Here is a 23,806-nt window from a genome sequence, read left to right as displayed (position 1 = left end):
TTGTTCCAGGAAACCAGGCCGTTGTTAATTCAGTCATTAATTCACTCAAATAACATTCACTGATCACTAACCACGTGACTAAGTAGTTACAAATAAAGCCTCCTATAGTTGAGATGGCAGACCGCCAGAGTCACAATTTAGTAAGGAAAGAAAGTGGGGAGGTAATGGCGTAGAAAAGACCTGGTGCAGAGACTGGCTCTTGGCACTATAAATTCCAGGATGACAACTAAGCAGGATTCTATCTACAAACTAAAATAAAACAGAGACTGAGAGCCTAGAAGGTAGCTAAACATGATTACATAGGTTCAAGGTCAGTCTCATCTACATAGCAAGTTCAAGGCAGTGTGGATTACAGGAGACCCTGTCTCAAAGGGGAAAAAGCAAACAACAACAAAAAAAGAAAACAAGGGGTTGGGGATTTAGTTCAGTGATAGAGCGCTTGCCTAGCAAGCACAAGACCCTGGGTTCCATCCTCAGCTCTGGAAAAAAAAGAGAGAGAGAGAGAACAAAAGGTTCTTGGTTCCTGAATCTTCTCATATACTCTACAGTGGCCTTTCTCTGCTCTCATCCACACAAACAGGGGATAGAGATGGGTAATGCAAAGGGCAATGAAACTGTTGGTGTGTGGAGAAGACAGTGAAGGTAAGACAGCCCCAAAATTCCTGCTTGTTCATTAAACTACAGATATCACATGGGTGCACACGCACGTGCACACACTCAAGCGCACAAAAAATTTTTTAATCAACTAGAGCTTTTTATAACTTCATTCTGACCTCTCCCTGATTTCCAGCAGTTTGGGGCCCTACTGCAGAGACAGAGGATAAAGAGACTAACACCTTGAGAACAGGAAGATAGGTATTCAGACACAAAGCACAGAAAGTTCTCATCAGAGCCCGATGAGGATACCAGGGATGTGGATGCCGCGAGAACAGCCGGTGTCTTCCCGTGAGCAGTATGTGACACTGTGTTAACAAATGAGCTAACTTCTGAACTCACTTTTACCCAATACCATTCTGCAACGACTTCCACAGACCATGAAGGATAGAGTTCCTCCTTCACAAAACACAGGTGCTTCTGCCTGTTGGTCACCCATGTAACAACCAGACAGTCGGCAGCAGCCAGCTTAGGAACAGGCATTTGCTTTATCTGCTGTGGTGATAAACAACTGTACCTAAAATGAACAGGGGGAAAAAAATGATAAAATTAACTTCAAGAAAGAAATAGAAGCAGGAAAAGAGCTGCAGGGCACCAACCCCACAAGTACCAAGTTCCAGGAGCCACTCCTGCGTGGCAAGTATGGAGTCACACTGACCCCTGGTGGATTTGCTCGCACTTCCACATGCACCAGTTTTTCTGTTTCACTAGTTTTTCATTGCCAAGCCATATGTTTTTTATTTTTTGAATTACTTTCAAATGACTTACATTTTGGTAATTTTCCCACAAGTAATATGCTTTTTCTCTCATTCAGACTTAAACAAATATTGACTGCATTCCATCATCGTGTGTTTCACAGGAGCCCCATCAGAGTGAGCCTTGAAACTAGTAACCCAAATGGTGACATTGCTTGGTACAATAAGCAATGGCCGTTAGCCCAGTGATGCAAAAGCCAGCTGACTTTAGTGAGGTGCTGTGCCCCACTGTAAACCTAAGTCTTGCACACACTGCTGACCCTAGATCTCCTATCACCTTGCCCAACCTCACCTTCCCAATACAGCTTCAAGCCCATCTACCACCCTGCTCCTGTCTTCCCGTTCTCCCTCAAGTCCACATGCTCTCATTTTAAAGACCCAGTGTCTTCTGCCTCCTGGCCACTAATAGTACAAAGGAAACTTGTTTGCTAGAACATTACTTGCTCTACAAATATTCAAACAAATATGACACTTTCTCCAACACTCCACATACAACTGGAGATGCCGAGTCGGTATTCTAGTGTCCCCATTATTGCTTCTAGACTCTATCAACATTTGCAAAACCTCCCTTCTCTTTCAGCATTATCTAGCCACACTAGCCCCAACCTTCCTCACTTAACACATTTTGTCTTCACTCTCAACATTGAGTGTGCTGAAGCTCTGAGATCCCTCTATCTCAACAAGGAAAACCTTGACACTATCCTGGGCAACTTCAAAGTACAGCTCATAATGTGCACACAAGTGTTAATTCACCTATACAAACAATACATGCACTTACCCTCCAACAACCCATTCCAATGACATAACTAAGGCCTTGTCATTGTGCACACATGTGGAGGTATGCATGTGCATATACATGCACATAATAAGGACTGAACCTAGGGCCCTGTGCATGCAGAGCACACACTCCACCACTGAAGTATGCCCATGCACACATAGCCAATGTCACAATGCAATTCAACTTCTTCATACAGATAAATGAGGTCAAGGAAAATGCAGAGTAAAAGAATTAGACTGCTGAAGATTCCAGTCTTTTCTCAAGTTCTCAAACCAGTCATGGATTCTTTTATTTCCTCATGGTTACCACTCTCAGCTCCTTTTGTCCATTATTTCCCTTGGCATATGAAGTTATCTCATACTTTAGTTACAATAAAAGCCACCAAGTCTCTCAACTACCACACTATCTCCTTCCTCCTTCCTTTATATACTTTATTTATCTACTTCAACACGTTTGCTTTGGGGAAGTGCATGACAGTGTCTACTGAAGTTCATCCTTCCAACTGTCTTCTCGTTCCTAGATTCCAACACCCTGCAGTATCAATTATTACTTCTGCATTTCTATCCTCTCTGGTACTTCATCATCATGCTTGGGTTATGCAATTTAAAAAGCAAAGGAGAGGATGAGGAGAGATGGGGACAAGGGAAAAGAAAAAGGAGGAAGGAGGAAGGAGAGGGGTTTTTCAGATTTTATTTGTTTGTTTGTACTGGTGTGTGTCTGGGGTAGGGTGTGTGGAGGTCAGAGAACAATTGAGGGAGTCAGTTCTTTCCTTCCATCATGTGAATTCCAGGGACTGAACTCGGGTCATCAGGCTTGGCAGTGGGTGTGTTTTCCCAGTGAGCCATCTTGCAGGCCCAAGTATTATTTTAGCCTGGAATGTCTCCCATTGGCTCGTGTGTGGCGTGTTCCGTCTGGATTGCAGTGCTGTTCTGGAGACTAGCTAGCCGTAGGGGTGCAGACTGCTAGCTTGCAGTAGCTCACTAGGAGGGGTGGAGATCTTCGAAGGTTACGCCCACCGCTGGCTGCCATCCAGTGCTCTCTGGGGTGGAGGTCTTCGAAGGTTACGCCCACCGCTGGCTGCCATCCAGTGCTCTCTACTTCCTGTCTGCTGCTGCACGCTCCTGCACCTGTGAACAGGGGCCGTGCCTTTCCTAATGGGATGGACCGAGATTTCTAAAAGCATGAGCCCAAAGCATACCTTTCCTTCCTTAGGATGCTTCTGTCAAGGGTTTTGTCAGTTTCCTCCCAGGGCTAACCAGGCTAGGGATGCCATGGACCTACGTCTCTCCTTTGTTTCATTCCTCTGTCAATGCCAAAGAAACTTGTACAAGTCTACTCACTCAGAAAAAGACGCGGAGTCTCCCTAGGGGCAGGCACCCGCATCCGGTTCTGACGTAAAGCAACATTACAGTAAAGGGTCGGGAATAGCTGGCAAACTTTTCTTAGGCAGATAAACTTGGTGAAAGGATTTACACGAGGAAAAGGACTGAGATTGCAAGCACCCTGGCTCGTGCAATCCAGACCGTCACCCTCCCAGAACCCTAGCCTCCCCATTCTCACAGGGACGGTTTTCAGAGACCATCTTGTCACAGTAGAAAAAGTACCAAGTGAAACCTCTGCAGTGACATTTTTCAATAGCTATGGATTCCCGACTGCCTTTAACTTATCTGGAAGGAGTGTTTGGAGGTGAGGAAATACTCACTCTCTCTGGTACCTCTAAACTCACAGAAATCACTGAGCAAATTCCAAAGGATGCATCCTTATGCCTTACGAGGATAACTAAGCAAAAGCACCTACTTTTCCAAGGTGACATACATACTTGTACATCTTCGGATTTCTTGTAGGACTTTCACACGCTAAGTTTTAGTTGATCCATCTTCTGTACTCCTTCCCTCATCTCCCTGCCCCCACTCGTATCCTCCCACCCCTAGTGGTCTCCTGTTTCCAACTTTCATATCATATGTGTTCTATTACCTCCTCTACCCTCCTCCCTTAAAGTGTCTTATGACTTTGTGTTGTGTCAAAAGAAAAAATTTTTTGGTTTTTCTAAGACAGGGTCTCACTTACCAGGCTGGCCTCAAATCACAGAGATCTGCCTACCTCTGCCTCCCAAGTGCTAGGATTAAGGTATGTACCACCATGCCTAGGCCGGCAAAAAAAATTCCTAAATAAAACACTAAAAGCTTAAGCAACATTAAAAAATTAACAAAGTGCTGGGCAGTGATGGTGCATGCCTTTAATCCCAGCACTGGGGAGGCAGAAGCAGGAGGCTCTCTGTGAGTTCAAGGTCAGCCTGGTCTACAGAGTGAGTTCTAGGACAGCCAAGGCTACTCAAAGAAACCTGCTGTGGGATGTTCTGTATGTCAAATGCGCTGCTCTGATTGGTTATTAAATAAAACACTGATTGGCCAGTAGCCAGCAGGAAGTATAGGCGGGACAAGCAGAGAAGAGAATTAGGGGAAGTGGAAGGCTGAGGCAGAGATACACTACCAGCCGCTGCCATGACAAGTGAGATGTAAGGTACCGGTAAGCCACGAGCCACGTGGCAAAATATAGATTAATAGAAATGGGCTGAATATAAGAGTAAGAGCTAGACGATGGTAGGCCTGAGCTAATGGCCAAGCAGTTTAAATAATTTAAGTGTCTGTGTGTTTATTTTATACGTGGGCTGTCGGGCTGACAGGGCTTGGCGGGGGCTGGAGAGTAGGTCTCCAGCTACAGAAACCCTGTCTCCCTGTCTCCCTGTCTCCCTGTCTCCCTGTCTCCCTGTCTCCCTGTCTCCCTGTCTCGAAAAACAAAATAAAATGACAACAAAATCAAATTGCATGCTTTATATAATTCTGAAGAAAGGAAACCAACAAAAAGGTTGAAGAAAAATATTTGCTAATCGTGTATCTGGTAAGAATCTAATATCTAAAATATACAAAGACCTCTTACAAATCAACAAATTTAAAGATGCAACCTTAAAATATACATAGAAGCTTTTCTATAGAACACAAAAGAACTAATAAGAACATGAAAAACTGTTAGGTATGGTTCATCTTTAGAGAAGTGCAGATCAAAACCACAATGTGATACTTCATAGTAACATAGTTATCATTTGAGATTACAAATAACAAATATTGGTAAAGATGAGAAAATGTCATATGCATTATTGGTAGAGATGTAAAGCGATACAGCCACCATGGAAAATTGTTTGGTGGTGCCTCAAATTTTTAAGAATGGACTCATCACAAGGCACAGCAACTTTATACCCAGGTAAGTGTCCAAGAACTAGTCAAACTACAGAGTTTGAAGGCACAGTCTTTACAACTGACCCCACTTTCAAAACCAACTATAATTCTCTAAAATGACCTCAGACTCAACAATCTGTCAAAATATTTCACAAAACTTACTAAATGTTGTTTCAGTCATAGTTATGAGGAGTCACAGGAAACTGAAGGCACATATCTCAGTGTAGAGCATGATCTACAGTTTCAGTGTGCTACAAAGGCTTTCAGGAACAACTGGTAAAATCTGAATAAAGTCACAGATGACACCAATGTGTCCATAGGAATTTTATATTAACATTAGTTATCTACTTGATAACTGCATTATGATGATGTAAGAGCACCTCTTTTTTTTTTTCAAATACACTTCAAATTTTTAAGAGTAACTTTCTCTTATTTCATTTTCAAGTGGTTCCAAAAAATATATAGACATATTTAGAGATACAGGTATAGATACACTTACAAACATAGACACTATACACTCCAGAATAGATACATGACTCTTTGCACAACTCTTACAACTTAAAAAGAAAATTATCACACACCTTATAAACAAAAATCCAAAAGAAAGCTTGCTGTGGGATGTTCTGTATGTCAAATGTATTGCTCTGACTGGTTAAAATAAATAAAGTGCTGATTGGCCAGTAGCCAGGTAGGAAGGATAGGGTAGGTGGGACAAGGAGGAGGAGAATTCTGGGAAGTGAACGCTGGGGTGGAAAGATACTGCCAGCCGCTGCCATGACAAGGAAGATGTAAGGTAATGGTAAGTCAAGAGCCACGTGGCAAAGTATAGATTAATACAAATGGGCTAAATATAAGAGTAAGAGCTAGACAATGATAGGCCTGAGCTAATGGCCAAGCAGTTTAAATAATATAAACATCTGTGTGTTTATTTTAGAAGTGGGTTGTTGGACTATCAGGGCTTGGGCAGGGGCTGGAGAGAAGGTCTCCACCTACAAAAGCTAATGATAAGTGTTGAGAGGAAGAACTTCAGTCTAAGTTTATAACAAAACAAGAACTGTTATATCTGGCACACTGAAGGTGAGAAGAAACTAAAAGCCTTCATCGGAAGTACAAGGGAAAGTTTCTTTCTTCAAGTGATAAAGATGTTAGTAAAGGTAAACACCCTGCCAGCCTCTAACTGAGCTTACCCTATGAGATGACATGAACTAAACATACAAATAATCTGTTAACTAGAGGATTTACTCCCTGCACATTACTATAAACTACAGGAGTGGCACGTGTCTGAGTTTCCAAACAGGATGGGGAAGAAGGCCAAAGGATGGCCTTAGTGTTGCTGAGAAAACCTTGAATGGTTCAGGACTCAGCAACAGCTGTAGACACTGTTTCACAGATATATCAGCTCTAGTTCAAGTATCTAGAATTAAGGAAATCAATTTTTTGATGAAAGCATTGTTAGTAGCTTTCCTGTTTATAGTATAGTAAACTAAAATTCACAAAGGACTGCGGTTTCCAGGATGCAATGTAGTAGATAAGTCGTTCCCACTCACCTGTTACTTCTTTTAACGGATTTGTTCTCCCATGGTGGATCAATCACAATAACATCAAATGTCTTACCATCTGAAATCAAAGGCACAATTTCAAAAAACATCCTCTGTATGTGCTGGGTTTAAGAGCAAAACCCTGGGACTGAGGGGAAGCCATGGAGCCCACACTCCCATAGCGAGCTCTGAACTGAATCCCCAGAACCCTTCAAAGATAAAAACTAAACAAGTAAAACACACACACACATGCACACACACACACACACACACACACACACACACACACATACACACACACATAAACACGCACATATATACACACAAACACACGTGACTAAAAATGAAATTAAGACAAAAAATTTCAAAAAGGGACCAGCAAGTGTTCTGCAGGTAAAGGCCACCAAACCTGCTGATCTGGGCTGGATCTCAAACCCATGTAAGAGTGAAAGAGAGGAGTCCACAAAACTGTCCTCTGACCTACACATGTCACAGACATACACAATGATAATAAGAAATCAATACATTTCAAAAGTAAAGTACTATTTTTTTGAACCCAGGACCTAGGGCATGTTCAGCAAGCTGTATAACTGAGTTATGGCCCCAGCCCAAGGAAGGACTTTCATTATAGACACAAATACAATGGAATACAGCAAAAGAGTTTATGGCATTTATTCAGCTACTGTCACTCTAGACCTTTGAGACAATAGCAATTGTAATTCTGCACACTGACTTTTGCAGAGCCATCTACGGATGGTTACAGTTCACTGAGCTGGGTACTAAGAACTTGAAAATGCCCTTACTGTTTGGAAGGAGTCTGGTAGAAGATCCACCTCGGTGCCCTTCCCCATCTCTTTCCCCAAACTCACTCCTTCAAAGCCTGCTGAACACAGCTCCTCCCCTAGAGAGGCCCAGGACGACTCCCACAGGGGCATCCCAGAAAACAGACTCAGGGTTCCTCCAGTCTTGAGTCCCTGTCTCCTCTCTGTGGGGCCAGGGAATCACCCGAGAGCGCTTTACCCATTAAAGTTGGGCTTTTCCTGATTCAGTTTGTTGCGATGGCAGGGAGGCCTTCGGGAGGCCTCCACTTATCACTTACAAGTCTGGCAGTCTCATTTACAGTCCTCCTGACCTGACACTATGTACTTTTTAACTCTCTCTTTTTTAACTTTTTATTTTGAAATTTCAGTTTTACAGCTGATATGGTAACCATAAGAAAAAGAAAACTTCTCCAGTTTTTTCTTTTCTTCTTTTTTTTTCTCCCCCCCCCCCCCCCCGCCCGCCCAGGCCAAAATCAGAATCACATTTTGCTTTTAGTTCCCACATCTCCTATTTCAGATTGTTTCAGGTGTCCCTAACTTGGGTTTGGTGTTTCCTCATCAATAATTTAGATCATCTATTTCTGGCGAGAGGATTACCAAACTAAGTCTGCCACACTCTCCTTCCTCCCTCCAAATCCAGCCCAGACTCGCCCCAGCTCTGTAGCAGACCACCTGTCATGGCCTCTCCCCAGTCTTTGCTACCATTCTCGGGGACTAAGCAGATCCTGGTGAAACACCACACTTTCCTCCCTCCTGTGGACCCCTTCAGGACTCTCCAAGTCCATCCCCATTCCTAAGTGTCAGCTCCCAATATTGGGATCCTATCCATTGCAGTTCTAGGATCCAATCTGAGAAGAATTCCCTACCAGGCAACACACAGATACCACAGTCTCCTAAGAAAAGGAGGAGGGGACAGAACCCAAGGATCAATACACCCACCCAATAAAAACAAGACGAAGCATCAGCACCTAGAATTAGAATCTTCCCAATCCCAGATGCCTAGAATCCAGAGTAAAAACACAATCAATAACGGTCAGGACAGTATGTCTAGCAGGTCCTGAATCTTCCAACATAGATGAAGCACATGTAAAAGACATTAAAACAGCCTTAATGAAGATGCTAGAGGTCCTTAAAGAAGAAACAAATAAACAAACAAAGCCCTTAAAGCAGAAGGAAATAAATAAAACCATTCAAAACCTAACACTAAAGAAAGTCCGGGGCTGGGGATTTAGCCCAGTGGTAGAGTGCTTGCCTAGCAATCGCAAGGCTCTGGGTTCAGTCCTCAGCTCTGGAGAAAAAAAAAAAAAAAGTCCCCTAGCCACAAACTAGTCAAAACACTACAGAACAAAGAATATTAAAAGCTTCAAGGAAATAAGACCAAGTAACATATAAATGCAGACCTATTAAAATGATACCCAACTTCTCAATGGAGACTCTAAAAGCCAGAAAGGGCTGGAGAGATGTTCCACAGAAGCTTAAGAGACCACATATGCCATCCCCACACTACTATACCCAGAAAAACTTTCAATAATGTTAGATGGACAAAATAAGACATCTCATTATAAAACCAAATTTAAGCAATATCTATCTATAAATCTAGCCCTACAGAAGGCGCTAACAAGGAAAAAAATCAACCTAAAGAGGCCCACCACACCAAAGAAAACACAAGAAATAAATAATCCCAAACTAGCAAATCCAAACAGGGAAAACACACACACTACTACCACCACCACCACCACCACCACCACAACAACAACAACAACAAAATAACAGGAATCAACAAACACTGCTCATTGATATCTCTCAACATTGGTGGTCTCAATTTCCCAATAAAAAGACACAGATTAACAGATAGATGCAAAAACAGGATCCATACTTCTGCTGCATCCAAGAAACACACCTTAACATCAAGGATAGACAAGACCTCAAGTTAAAAGAATAGAAAAAGATATCCCAAGCAAATGGACCCAAGAAGTAAGCAGTAGCCATTTTCATATCTGACAAAATAACCTTCAAACCAAGACTAATTAGAAGAGATCAAGGATACTACATATTCATCAAAGGAAAAATCACCAAGAGGACATTGCAATTCTAAACATCTGTGCATATATACAATGGCACCCAAGTTCATAAAGAAACACTACTATAGCTTAAATCACATATTGACCCTCACACATTTTTGTTGGTGATTTCAATAACCCACTCTCACCAACAGATAGGTCACAGACAAAAACTAAACAGAGAAATGGTGGAGCTAACTGATATCATAAACAAAATGGACCTAACAGATATTTACAGAACATTTCACAAACACAAAAGGATACACCCTCTTCTCAGCACCTCATGGAACATTCTCCAAAACTGACCAAATATTCAGACACAAGGCAAGTCTTCAAAGATACAAGAAAATTGAAACAACATCATGCATCCTATCTGACGACCATGGATTAAAGCCAAATATCAATGATAGAATTAAACATAAAGTTTATAGACTCATGGAAACTGAACTCACTACTGAATGGAAAAATGGGTCAAGACAGAAATAAGAAGGAAATTAAAAACTTTTTAGAACTGAAAGAGAATGAAACACAACATACCCAGATTTATGGGACACAAGGAAGACAGTTCTAAGAGGCAAGTTCACAGCACTAAGTGCCTACATTTAAAAAAAAAAAAAAAATTGAAGAAGTCTTATTCTAGTAATTTAACAGCACACCTGAAGGCTCATAACAAAAAGAAAAAAATCACACTCAAAATGAGTAGATAGCAAGAAATAATCAAACTCAAGGATGAAATCAATAAAATAAAACAAAATTACAATAATCAATGAAACAAAGAGTTAGGATTTTGAGAAAATCAATAAGATTGACAAACCTTTATCTAAATTAACTAAAAGGTAGAGTGAGATATCCAAATAAACAAAATTAGAAATGAAAAGAGGGACATAACAACAGATACTGAGGGAATCCAGTGCTATGGGAGGCTCTGTATGCTGTGAATGTGTTGCTCTGATTGATTGATAAATAAAATGCTGACTGGCCAGTAGCCAGGCAGGAAGTATAGGCAGGGCAAGCAGACGAGAATTCTGGGAAGAGGAAGGGCTGAGTCAGGAGTTACCAGCCAGACACAGAGAAAGCAAGATGACAAGGCAGAACTGAGAAAAGGAACCAAGCCACATGGCTAGACATTGATAAGACTTATGGGTTAATTTAAGTGTAAGAGCTAGTAAGTAATAAGCCTGAGCTAATGGTCAAGCAGTTATAATTAATATAAGCTTCTAAGTGATTATTTTATAAGCGGGCCATGGGACTGTGGGAGCTTGGCAGAACCCAAGAAACCTTCAGGCTACAATCCAGAGAATAAGGACATACTTTAGAACCCTGTGCTCCATAAAATTGGAAAATCTAAAAGAAATGGATAATTTTCTCTATACATACCACTTACCAGAGTTAAATCAAGATTAGATAAACAATTTAAATAGACCTATAACCCCTAGTGAAATAAAAGCAGTCATTAAAAGTCTATCAATAAATTTTTTTTAAAACCCAAGGTTTTTATTTTTGGTTTGTTTTAACACAAAAATCTACTAAACTTTCAAAGAAAAGTTAAAGCCAATATTCCTCAAATTATTCTACAAAATAAAAATAGAAGGAAGTTGCCCAATTCATTTAAAGAGGACACAGTTATCCTGATACCTAAACCACATAAAGACTCAACAAAGAATCACAGACCACACCAGGCAACAGTGGTACATACCTTTAATCCCAGCACTCGGGAAGCAGAGCCAGGCAGATCTCTGTGAGTTTGAGACCAGCCTGGTCTACAGAGCAAGATCCAGTATAGATACCAAAACTACACAGAGACCCTGTCTCAAAAACCTAAAAAAAAAAAAAAAGAAAGAAAGAGAGAAAGAAAGAAAGAAAGAAAGAAAGAATTACAGACCAAAATTTCCCTTAGGAACACAGATGCAAAAATTCTCAATAAAATGCTAGCAAACTGAATCCAAAAACAAATTAAAAAGATCATCTACCATGACCAAGTAAGCATCACCCCAGAGATGCAGGGATAGTTCAACATTCCAAATTTAGAAAATGTATCTACCAAAAAAACCAAAACAAAACAAAAAAAACTCTGAAAGACAAAAAATGTCATGATCATCTCATTAGATACAGAAAAGGCCTTTGACAAAATCCAACACTCATCATGATAAAAGTTTTGGAGAGATTAAGGATAAAAGGGACATACCTCAACCTGATAAGGGCAGTTAATAGCAAGCCCATAGCTAACATCAACTTCAGTGAAGAGAAACTCAAAGCAGTTCCGCCAAACTCAGGAACAAGACAAGGTTGTCCACTCTATACCTATTCAATATAGTACTTGAAGTTCTAGCTAGCGCAATAAAACAACTAACAAGGGAATAAAAATTGAAAAAGAAGAAATCTAAGTATCTTTATTTGCAGATGATACAATAGTATACATAACTGACCCTAAAAACTGGGAAACTCCTACAGATGATAAACACTTTCAGAAAAGTAACTAGATACATAATTAACTTTCAAAAATCAAATGCCTGTCTGTATACAAATGACAAATGGTCTGAGAAAGAAATCAGGGAAGCAACACCTTTCAAAATAGCCTCAAATAATAGAAAGTATCTTGGGATAACTAACCAAGCAAGAGAAAGACTTGTAAGATAAAAATGTTATGACACTGGCGGGTGATGGTAGTGCACGCCTTTAATCCCAGGACTTGGGAGGCAGAGGCAAGTGGATCTCTATGACTTTGAGGCCAATCTGCTCTACAGAGCAAGTTCCAGGACTGGTTCCATAGCTACTGAGACACTCTGCTCTAAAAAAAAAATTTAAAAAAAAAATTTAAGACACTGAAGAAAGAAAGAAAGATCTTCCATGCTCATGGACCAGTAAGAATAGCATAGTAAAAATGGCCATCCTACCAAAAGCAATCCACAGATTCAATGCAACCCCATCAAAATTCTAACACAATTCTTCATGGATCTTGAAAGGAAAATTTCCAGCTTCATAGCTTCATATGGAAACACACACACACACACACACACACACACACACACACACACACACACATACACACACACTGATAAATTGAATCAAATTGAAGATCCAGACATAAATCCACACACCTAGGGACATCTGATTTTTGACAAAGAAACCAGAAATACACACTGGAAAAAAGACAACATCTTCAACAAATGGTAGTGGTTAAGCTGGATGGTTGTATATAGAGGATCCCAAATAGATCCACACTTATCATCCTGCACAAAACTCAACTCCAAATTGATCAAAGACCTCAACCTAAAAACAGGTATCTTTGAACCTAACAGAAAAGAAAGTAGGGAACCGCTTTGAACTCACTGGCACAGGAAAATATTTTCTGAACAGAACAGCATGAACACAGACACTAAGATCAACATTCATAAATGGAGTCTCATGAAAGGCTTCTGCAGGGCAAAGAACCCCATCATTCAGACAAGGTGGCAACTTACAGGACGGAAAAAGATTTTTAACAACTACAATCCAATAGAAGGCTAATATCCAAAATATGTATTAAAAACTCAAATAAAATATATAAAGAACTCAAAAGACTAGATATCAAGAAAACAAATGACTCAATTAAAAAAAATGGGGTATAGATCTAAACAGAGAATTCTCAGTAGAGGAATCTTAAATGGCTGAGAAAAAAAAAACTGTTCAATATTCTTAGTCATTAGAGAAATGCAAATCAAACCAGCTTTGGGAGTCCATCTTATACCTCTCAGAATGCCTAGAATCAATACCACAAGTGACAGCTCATGCTGGCAACGACATAGAATAAGGGGGAACACTCATCCATTGCTGGTGGGAGTGCAAACCTATACAGCCACTAGGCAAATGAGTGTGGTGGTTCCTCAGAAAGATGGGAATTAATCTACCTCAAGATCCAGCTATACCACTCTTGGGCATATATATACCCAAAGGATGCTTTACCCTACTACAGAGACACTTGCTCAAACACATTCATTGCTGCTCTAGTATCCAGAAATTGAATAATAATTAATATTCAAAGGATGAATGGATAATGAAAATGTGGTACATTTACACAAATGAATATTACTCAGCCATTAAAAAGAATGGAATTCACAGGTTAATGAATAGAACTAATAAAAAAAATCATCCTGAATGAGTTAACCCAGACCCAGAAATGGTATGTACTAGCTTATATGTGGACATGAGCAGTTAAGTCAATGGTAACCAAGCTTCAATCTGTAGAATCACAGAGGTTAAGCATCTCCCCTAGGAGGGGAAATAGAAGAGAAAGTTATAAATTGGGGTTGTGGGGGGGGGGGAGACTGGAATGAGAGGATCAGGTAGGGAAAGAGAGAAGAAGGGGATGAGGGAGAAAATACAGGGAGAAACTAAAGCTAAAATTAAAGGCCATTTGAGCAGCAGTATGGGAAATAATACAGTAGAAGCTTCTAAAATACATACATATACGAAGGCAATCTAACTGAAATCGCCAAATAAAGGGGAAGGGGGGACAGAGCCAAATGTCACCAAATGAAATTTCCAGTACCAGGAATGGGTTATACCTAATTGAGTTGTTGGCCAAAGGGTTATCATGGGAACCCTCAGACAACCCAGGCTGTTGCCCAGACTATAGGGTGCGCTCCACAAACTGAAGGCAAAACTCACAGCCAGACAATATGCAGAGAGTGAGAGACCTTGGAACATTCAGCCCTAAACAGGATGTCTTCATGAAATCCCTCCCCTTAGGACTCAGGGAACTCTGTGGAAATGGAAGAGGAAAGAGTGCAAAAGCCAGAGAAAGTGAAGGATGCCAATAAAAGAAGGCCCTCTAAATCAACAGATCCACCCACATATGAACTCACAAGAGACTGAGGCAGCATGCACAGGACTTGCACAGTCTGCACCAGATGGGGTCCTTCAGCTGATGGACACACTCCCCCATCCCTAACCCACAACAATCTCCAACTGAAAACCACTTGGAAACAAATATCTTGGAATAACTGCAGAAACCAGGAAAACAAAATGGGACCATTGCTAGGGTATGTGGTCATGGGAGCAGCAAAGAGGGAATAGCACAAGTGATCTGGTGGAGGAAAGGCGGAAATGGGAGGGCTCTAATTTGGTGGTTGGAGGGAGATAAATACATAAGGAAGCAGACAGGGGGGGATAAAATAACAGTAAGGATGTTTGAAAAGTCATGAAGAATCATACCATTAACTATCTACCTAAAAAAGTATAATACACATAAATATATATAAATATACATATACAGCTTAAATGAAATTTTCCCATCTAGGATGATAATGCTTCCTCCAATACCCAAAGACCATCTAACAAAAGCCTACAGACCAGTCATGAGAAGCAGCCCTCTTCTGGGTTGTTGATAAAGCTGTCTCAGAACATTAGACTATTGCTATTGACCTTGGTTGTCTCCCAGAGATGGAAGGTAAGCCCCTATTGCTGAAGATCCCATTCACTTCAGACACAGGGATCAGAGGCTCCTAAGCTGGAACTGACCTGAAAGCTTCCTCCTTGAGGATTAGCTTTCATGGAACCAGAAGGTGCCATGCAAGCTTGCAAAGTCGGGAAGCAACCAACAGTCCCATCCAGCTATGATGCCTATGAACCACAACAGTGACCAGCAAGGAACAATAGCACTGAGGGTGTAGCAGTGGCATGCAGACCTTGGTGGTAACCAACAGCTCTCTAATTGGACTTCAGACTCACTCAAGAGGGAATCATAGAGGAAACCCAGCCAACTACCCAGGACTAGTGGAGTGATGGATCTTGGAGGAGAACCTATAACTGTCACTTTACTAGATCAGCATAATCCCTAACTACACTCTAAATAGTTGTCCTTATACCTATATATAGATGTAGTCCTCATTCCCCATCAAGGAAACTTCTCTTTGCAACAGATGGAGACCATTACAGAAAACTACAACCAATCAAAATGCAGAGTGATGGAGCCCAGGCCCAATGGGATATGTCTACAAAACAACTCCCATACCTAAAGCTCAGGAAACATTGTAGAAGAGGAAACACATAGATTGTAAGAGCCAGAGGATCATGGAGTTTGCTGTGAAACTGTGTATCCTAGGAATGCCAGAAGCTACACCTATAAAGTCTCATTAACATGACTGCTTAAATATGAGCTGAACGAGGACAACAGGCATGATAAAGGGGACAAGGGGCCAGTCAGCCCTACACAAAGCTATAGGCAACTCACGAATGCTGTGAGTTGAAGAAACAGTCTTACTGAAGGAAGAACACACCAATTGGTTATCCAATACCAAATGGTTAGCCCTGAAAATATATACAAATAACATTATACTAAGTTAAATTGTGTGTGTGTGTGTGTGTGTGTGTGTGTGTGTGTGTGTGTGTGTGTTATACTTTTTAGGGAGATAATTAACAGTAGGATTCCTTATGACTTTTTCAGATATCCTTACTATTATTTTACCCTCCTTTCTCCCTGTGTATTTATCTCCCTTGAACCTAATTATAACCCTGGAAACATACATACAAGTAACATTATACAGACTGAGCAGGTTACATACATATATGCATGTAATAACAATTAAAAATCCATGAATTTGAAAGAGAACAAAGAGGCATATATGAGAGAGTTTGGAGGGAGGAAAGGGAAAGGAAAAATGATGTTATTATATTATAATCTAAAAAAAGCCCCACATAATTGTTGCAGAATATTTGTTTAACTATGTAAAGATGTATTGCATTTGTTTAACTATGTAAAGATGTGTTGCATTTGATTAATTATATAAAGATGTGTTGCTGTTTTAACTTGCCTGCCTAAGGCACCTAATTAATCTAATAAAAAGCTGAATGGCCAAAGGGAGCAGGTACAGGCAGGACTTCCTGGCAGGGAGAGTAAACAAGAGGAGGAATTTAGGCTTGGAAAGGAAGAAAGAGAAAGAGATGCCAAGGAAACGCCAGGGGCTAGACAGACAGACACAGAGGAAAAAGAAAAGTAGGACAAACAGAATGAAAGAAAGGTAAAAAGCCCTGAGGCAAAACATAGACGAAGAGTAACAGGTTAAATTAAGTCATAAGAGCTAGTGGAACAAGCCTAAGCTAAGGTTAAGTATTCATAATTAATAATAAGTCTCCATGTCTTTAATTGGGAGCTAGTTGGCAGCCCAAAATTCCAACTACACTAATACAATAAATAAAATAAGGAAGTGGTTGTTTTTAAAGCATTAATGTAAAAGATAAAAAGAGAATGGAAACGACATTCTCAGTAACTCATCCCTATCACCTACTCTGAAGAATTTATGACAGACACTATCAATGGATAACCACCCAGGTATAAGGTAGATTGCCAGTGATTAAAAGCTTTTCAATAGCAAAGTATATTGCAGTTGCTTATAACTTAAAATGCTGCTATAAAATATCCAAATAACAGATTAAATTCAACTTGATTACATTACCACCTCTTACATACCACATTCCTTAGGATACATTATAATTTATTAGCAACATGTATCACTGAGTTAAAAGCCTGATACAATTATAGCACTTAATCCTCAGGGGCCTTCAGAAGTAGGCACAGAAATCAAGCTTGTTAGTTTTTTGTGTGTACATGACTACCAACCTGGGGGATTGTAAACTTCAACAACTTTTTAAACTTTGTACAAGAAAAAAAATGTTTCAATAAATTTTTAGGTAACAAATGATTTAGAGGTAAGACCAGTATCTGAAAACTTGTTTTTCTTTAGTACCTATAGAACACTGATCCTTTCTCACTGTAGTCTTCTATAAAAGGAATTCAGCCACAGTTAATGCTTAAGCAATAGCTATTATAATAGTCTTACTAATTGGACTGTGTAATGTCAAAATAAGGGAGATTTTGGCCAATAAGAAATACTTCCAATTCAAAGTTCTTAGCTAAGGTAATTTTATTATTTCTTAAGGCATCTTGAAATTAAGATGAATGTAAATTCATGGTGGTTGAAAAGAGTTTTGGGCATTTTTATTCATGACAAAACTGCATAGTAATAGTTTTTGTTTGTCTTTAAAAAAAAAAGAACATTATTTTTATTTTATGTGTAAAGTGTTTTGTCTGCATGTATGTCTTTTTACTACATGTGTGTCTGGTACCCACAGAGGCCAGAAGAAGGCATCAGATCTCCTGAAACTAGAGATATAGTTGTGGGTCCCAGGGGATTGAACCCAACTTGTCTGGAAGAGCATCCAGTGCTCTTCACCACAGAGCCATCTCTCCAGCCCCAGGAATATTAAAAACAACAGCCGGGCAGTGGTGGAGCACGCCTGTAATTCTAGCACTCGGGAGGCAGGTGTATCTCTGTGAGTTCGAGGCCAGCCTGGTCTATAGAGCTAGTCCAGGACAGACAGGCTCCAAAGCTACAGAGAAACCCTGTCTCGAAAAACAAAAAACAACAACAAAAAAAAAAAACAAAAAAACAAAAAAAAAAACAACTCTAGGGAAAACTACTGGACACTGCTGCAGAAAGTACTTGGTTGTATAAAACACAGATGGGTTAATCTATCTCCCAGTAGGAAAACATGTGCTTTTGCATGATGTTTGTATTTAACACCTCTTTTCCTTAAAAGAATGATGTTAAGCCAGCCAGCGTGGGAGGCAGAGCCAGGCAGATCTCTGTTAGTTCGAGGACCAGCCTGATCACAGAGTGAGATCCAGGACAGGCACCAAAACTACACTGAGAAACCCTGTCTCAACAAAACCAAAAAAAAAAAAAAAAAATGTTGAAAACTTAAAATGTAACATAAAAGGCTAGGAATGAAAAAATTTAAAGGCTAGGAATGATTTGGGAATTAATATTCACAACTGAAATGTTTTCATTTTGATAGATAAATTCTTGGTTAAACACGAGTGTGTTCTGAATTCCTGAGCACAAGTAAGGATTATATTTGTTTTCTTAAATATCCGTTTTAACCCTTTATTTGTCATAAAAATGTATTTATTTTTAAAAACCAGGAGGTGAGGGTGGGGACATGTACCTGTAATCCTAACATCCAGGAAGTTAAAGCAGAATCAAGCAGAATTGAGCTATCAGGACCATCCCGGGCTGCATAGCAAGTTCAATGCCAGCCTGGGCTACTTAACAAGACTCAGTCTCAAAAATAAATAACAGAGGAAAAGTCAGCATTTTAAAAGTGAACTTACACTCAAAGTTCATACTGCTAACTTCTGAGACGGCAGAAAAAATACCTTTTTCCAAAATAAACATAAAAACTTACAGTTCAGAAGCGGCTGCATACAAGAAATGTCAGATAAAAGAAAGGTGCTTTCTGGTGGCAGCAGGTATTTCTGTCCCATTAAAGTAATTGTTCTGGAAAAGCTAGCACCGTTTTCAATGACCTGTGACGATAAATCCAGCTCTGTAACAGACACATCATCTTCCGGCAACCGTAGCGTCTGAAGCTCCATTTCATTCAAGGCAGGCAAATGCTTTGCCATCTCACATAATTCTGACAAACTGCAAGCATCAAGTGGTAAAGCGATGCGGCCACTATTGCCATCCTGTTTTTCAACAAGTGGATAAAGAAAACCACTTTTGAGACCTTCTTGAATTAACTGTGAAGATCCATCCAAAATCAGCTCTCTGATCTGTTTAAAAAAAAAAATGTTTAAAGTAAATTAAAACGATACTGGTTTTAAAATCATTTTACATTTAAAATCATTTTACATGAAAGATGGCTCTGCAGTTAGGAGCACTGGCTGTTCTTAAAAAGACTCTGGATTCATTTCCCAACTCCCACATGGTTGCTCACAACTAGCTGTCAATCCAGTTCCAGGAGATCTATCACCCTCTTCTGGCCTCAGAGGGCACCAGGCATACACATGGTGCACAGACATGTATGCAGGCAAAACATCTATACACATAAAATAAAATTAGATTACAATTAAAATAATTTTCCAAATTATTAAATTTCTACTGTGCTTTGAGTATTTTATTTAATATACTGAAATCTACTCTTATTCAGCTTAGAGTAATTTTATAGTATAATAAGATTATGGGCTGGAGAGATGGCTCAGAGGTTAAGAGCACTGACTGCTCTTCCAGAGGTACTGAGTTCAATTCCCAGCAACCACATGGTGGCTCATGACCATCTATAATGAGATCTGGCGCCCTCTTCTGTATACATAATAAATAAATAAATCTTTTTTAAAAAAAACAAAGATTATAAGAATGTTAAGAGCATACTTTTGAACTCTACAGAATGAAACACATGTCATAAACCCCCTATTAAGTAATGTGACGATATATGTATAGAAGATGCTGAAGCTTCCAGCCAAAAATAACTTTTTCTTGCTTTGGTTGTTTCTAGATGTTGATATCTAGATGTAGTGATGAAAAAAATAGCCACCGTCTATGCTCACCTATGCTCTGCAAAGCAAAGCCTCACAACATTCTTGTAGGACATGGGGCACAAAGGGCATGTCAACATAAAGCGCATGCTTTTCCTTGTGCCAGGAACCACAGTCCTTTGTCCTGGTCCAGACATTCCACATCTTCTGCCAGCATCTCTGAAACTTCATGGTAGGCTAACTTGTTCACTTCCTAAATCTCAGTCTTCACAGTCCTCACTGGAGCGATGGGTAATCACGTCTCTCAGTAGGGGAGAAATACTGACCTTAGACACTGCTCTAATCCCACCTTTTAAGACCCACCAAAGGCCGAGCGGTGGTGGCGCATGCCTTTAATCCCAGCACTCGGGAGGCAGGGGCAGGTGGATCTCTGTAGTTTGAGGCCAGCCTGGGCTACCAAGTGAGTTCCAGGAAAGGCACAAAGCTACACAGGGAAACCCTGTCTCAAACTACCCACCTCCAAAAAAAAAAAAAAAAAAAAAAAAAAAAAAAAATCCATCAGAAAGGGTAGAACAAGTAACACAAATTCTATAGACAGTGAAGTTCTCAATCCTACACATAGGAGCACTATCTCCAACAGTTACAGAACATAATCTTCAACCCCACACAGTACAATCTCCAAGATAATTCACACACTGGGTAATGAAACAAAGCTCAACAAAATTAAAAGAAACTAAAATTTATTCTTATGCCCCAAAGGATTTAAGATAGAAATCAAGAACAAAATGATACTAAAATTAACCCCAAATGCAAATGGAATAGTTCTCTTCTAAATAATTCATGCAGGTCAAAGGTGAAAATCACAAGACAGATTAGAAAATCGTTTTTTTTTTTTTCACAATGGACATGAGAATATAAAATATCAAAATACATAAATCACAACGAGATCTCATTCTACACCCTTAGGATGTAGATTTCAATTACAACATAAAATAGAATTTTGGTGAAAAGGTGGAAAAGTTGGAATGCACTGTTGGTGGAAATACAAAAATTCTACAGCAGCTATGGAAAACAGGATGGGAGTTTCTGGGGGAAGGAATTCAATGTATAATCTAAGTACTCCAAGACTTCTATAGCAGCAATATGACAAGATCTACCAAATGTTCAGACCAAGATAACTGGGGGCAAAGGGAACACAAAAATGCATGTTTTCTCTCATGCAGAATGTACATTTATGATATAAGCATGTATATCATTATTTAACTCTGTGTGAGTGTATGCATCATGAAGAAAGAAGGGGGACAGACTACTTGGAGGGAAGGAGACTAGCAAGAAGGGTTAAAAAGAGAGAGAAAAGTACTGGAGGTGGAATATGAGCAAAGCACAATAATACATGTGTATGAAAATGTCATGATCAACCTCATTATTTCTAGGATAAATAAAACAATTAACAAAAAAATCAGCAATTCATCATAATACAAGACTGTGGCTGTATTCCTGCTGAGCTACTCCTGGCCTGGCTCCAGAGAGTAGCCATCTAGCCCTAATCCATCCTTTGTTAATCAATACCTTTTGTTTCTCCTTTTGAATCTTGTCTGAGAGTCTCCCAAGGATCAAAGGCCTATGCAAAACTTGGTTCAGGAAACCTGGAAGACCGTGGTACCTGAGAAATCCAGGAATTTGCACTTGGCATTGTATCTTTGGGAGCTCTTTGCAGGTTGCTTTGAAGATGCTGAAATTAAATGCCTAAACGATAATCAGAGAGAAAAAATGCCCTGGGCAAGGGGAAAGTGCTTCAGTCCTTCAAGGCTAGAGCCTCCTGCAACCATGAAAGGCTAGATTCATTTTTTTTTTTTTTTTTAAATTAAGATGCCTCTGAATCTTCTTTCCACGGATCCATGTGAATCCACACACCCATGCCACAACAAACCACAACACAAGACATCAAAATATGATCATGGGAGCTGGCCCTCTGAAGGCTACCTCCATGCAGCAGTCCATCATCTCTTGCTATAGTTATTTATTCTCATGTTGAATCTTTTGGAAGGTTTCTTGCTTTCAGTGGGGGTTTCCACTATAAATTGTCAGTATTATTTTCATAATTTGCCATGTTATATATTTCATCCTCACATCATTTCTAATTTGCAAATACAAATTGTTCAGACTTTTTAAAAGTTCTAATTCATTCTATGCATTTTTTGCCAGTTTGACTCTGCAAAAACACATTATCGTGCTGATTTCATATGTAAGACAGTCTCCTCATCCTTCTTCCAGCCATCACTGGTCACCTTCCTCCCCTCAGATAGTCCCTCTGTTTTACATCATCGCCACATATAAAGTTAAATAACAATCTGTGTTCAGCTGTTTACTGTTGAATCTAAATTGAATGCATGAGAGCAAATATGCAAAAGTAAAAACACTGAACATCCTCAATGAACTTAACCAATAGCACAAGATTAATTCATCAAATACTCAGACTGACAGAAGCATATGTGGTGTTAATAAAAATTGGCTTCAACTGTTTATTACTGAGAAAAAATAAACCACCTGAATTCTAATTCTGACCAAAACAATTGCTCTATTCCTAAAATATATTTTGTTCATTTTTATGCTAATTCACATTAATCTTCCTACAAAATCAATAAACATTTTATATTTACCTTTGTATGATATTCTATGGCATCCAATTCACCTTGATTGAAAACCAGACATCTTTTCCGTTTCTAAAGGAGTGTGACAAGAAAAAAACAATGTTGCCATCTCTTGAAAAGTTGACATTTTCAAACCTGTTAGTTTTTTTTTGTACTACATTTTTTAATATTGTATCTATTTTTTTAAAGGTAAGAAGGTCCTTGTGATCAAAACCAGTGCAAAGGGTACAAGTGCCCTTGGATTATGAAGGAACTGTGATTCTTCATAAGCAGCTAGTTGCCAGTTACCTATCAGTTTATATGCATAAGGTATCATTCATTACTCTCAACTTTCTTCATTCCTGAGCATGAACCGTCTATAAGCTATCAAAGAAAACCTGGGGCTGAAGTGAAGGGCCAGTAGTCAAGAGCACCGGCTGCTCTTAAAAAGACCCAGGTTCGGTTCCCAGCACCCACATAGTTGCTCAAAACCAGCTGTAACTCCAGTTGCAGTGGATCTGACGCCCTCTCCTGGTCTCTCCTGATCTCTGCAGATATACAGATGGTGCACAAAAACACGTACAGGCATGACACATTACATCAATAATTTTTTTAAAAAAAGAAAAGAAATTTCAAAGCTGGAAAGATTAGATGTTATCTCAAGATGGAGAAGAAAGTAATACAGAGCAATGATTTCCTAAGTACAGAATCTCTGTTTTGTGTGACGGAAAAGCCCCACAAATGGACAGTAGTATCAGGACATAATATCATGAATGTAGTAAACCAATACAATTTATGTAATTAATGAATATTAAAATATAATATTGAATGAATACTGTGAATGTAATCAACGAATACCACAAATGTAATTAATATCATGAGTGTAATTTTAAAAAATAAATAAATAAATTTTAAAAAGAAAAAAATCTCAAAGCCAGGTATGACATCTCAGATCTGCAATACCAAGAAATGAAAGGTAGGGCAGATGGGATAGGAGTTCAAGGTCATCCTCTGCTACACAGTGCTTTCCAGAACAGCCT

General features: G+C 39.5%; 1 protein-coding gene across 5 annotated transcripts in view; it reads right to left on the bottom strand.

Annotated features, from left to right (window-relative positions):
- Nucleotides 1–23,806, bottom strand: part of Mettl4 (methyltransferase like 4) — a 58,146-nt gene that overhangs the window by 30,046 nt on the left and 4,294 nt on the right. For all 5 annotated transcript variants that reach the window (XR_004943608.1, XM_036173572.1, XM_036173571.1 and 2 more), the window contains 4 exons: nucleotides 22,797–22,859; nucleotides 19,065–19,434; nucleotides 6,968–7,037; nucleotides 997–1,171 (listed from right to left, as the gene is read on the bottom strand). Coding sequence is in view for 4 of the 5 variants with exons in the window: in XM_036173572.1 (XP_036029465.1) it covers nucleotides 997–1,171; nucleotides 6,968–7,037; nucleotides 19,065–19,434; nucleotides 22,797–22,859 (678 nt within the window). In the remaining variant the exon portion in view is untranslated. The remainder of the gene's footprint in view (nucleotides 1–996; nucleotides 1,172–6,967; nucleotides 7,038–19,064; nucleotides 19,435–22,796; nucleotides 22,860–23,806) is intronic.

This window comes from Onychomys torridus, chromosome 23 (genome assembly GCF_903995425.1).
Source record: "Onychomys torridus chromosome 23, mOncTor1.1, whole genome shotgun sequence".
Lineage (NCBI taxonomy): Eukaryota > Metazoa > Chordata > Mammalia > Rodentia > Cricetidae > Onychomys > Onychomys torridus.
Note: the sequence above shows the minus strand (reverse complement) of the source record. Positions and strands in the feature narration are given on the sequence as shown.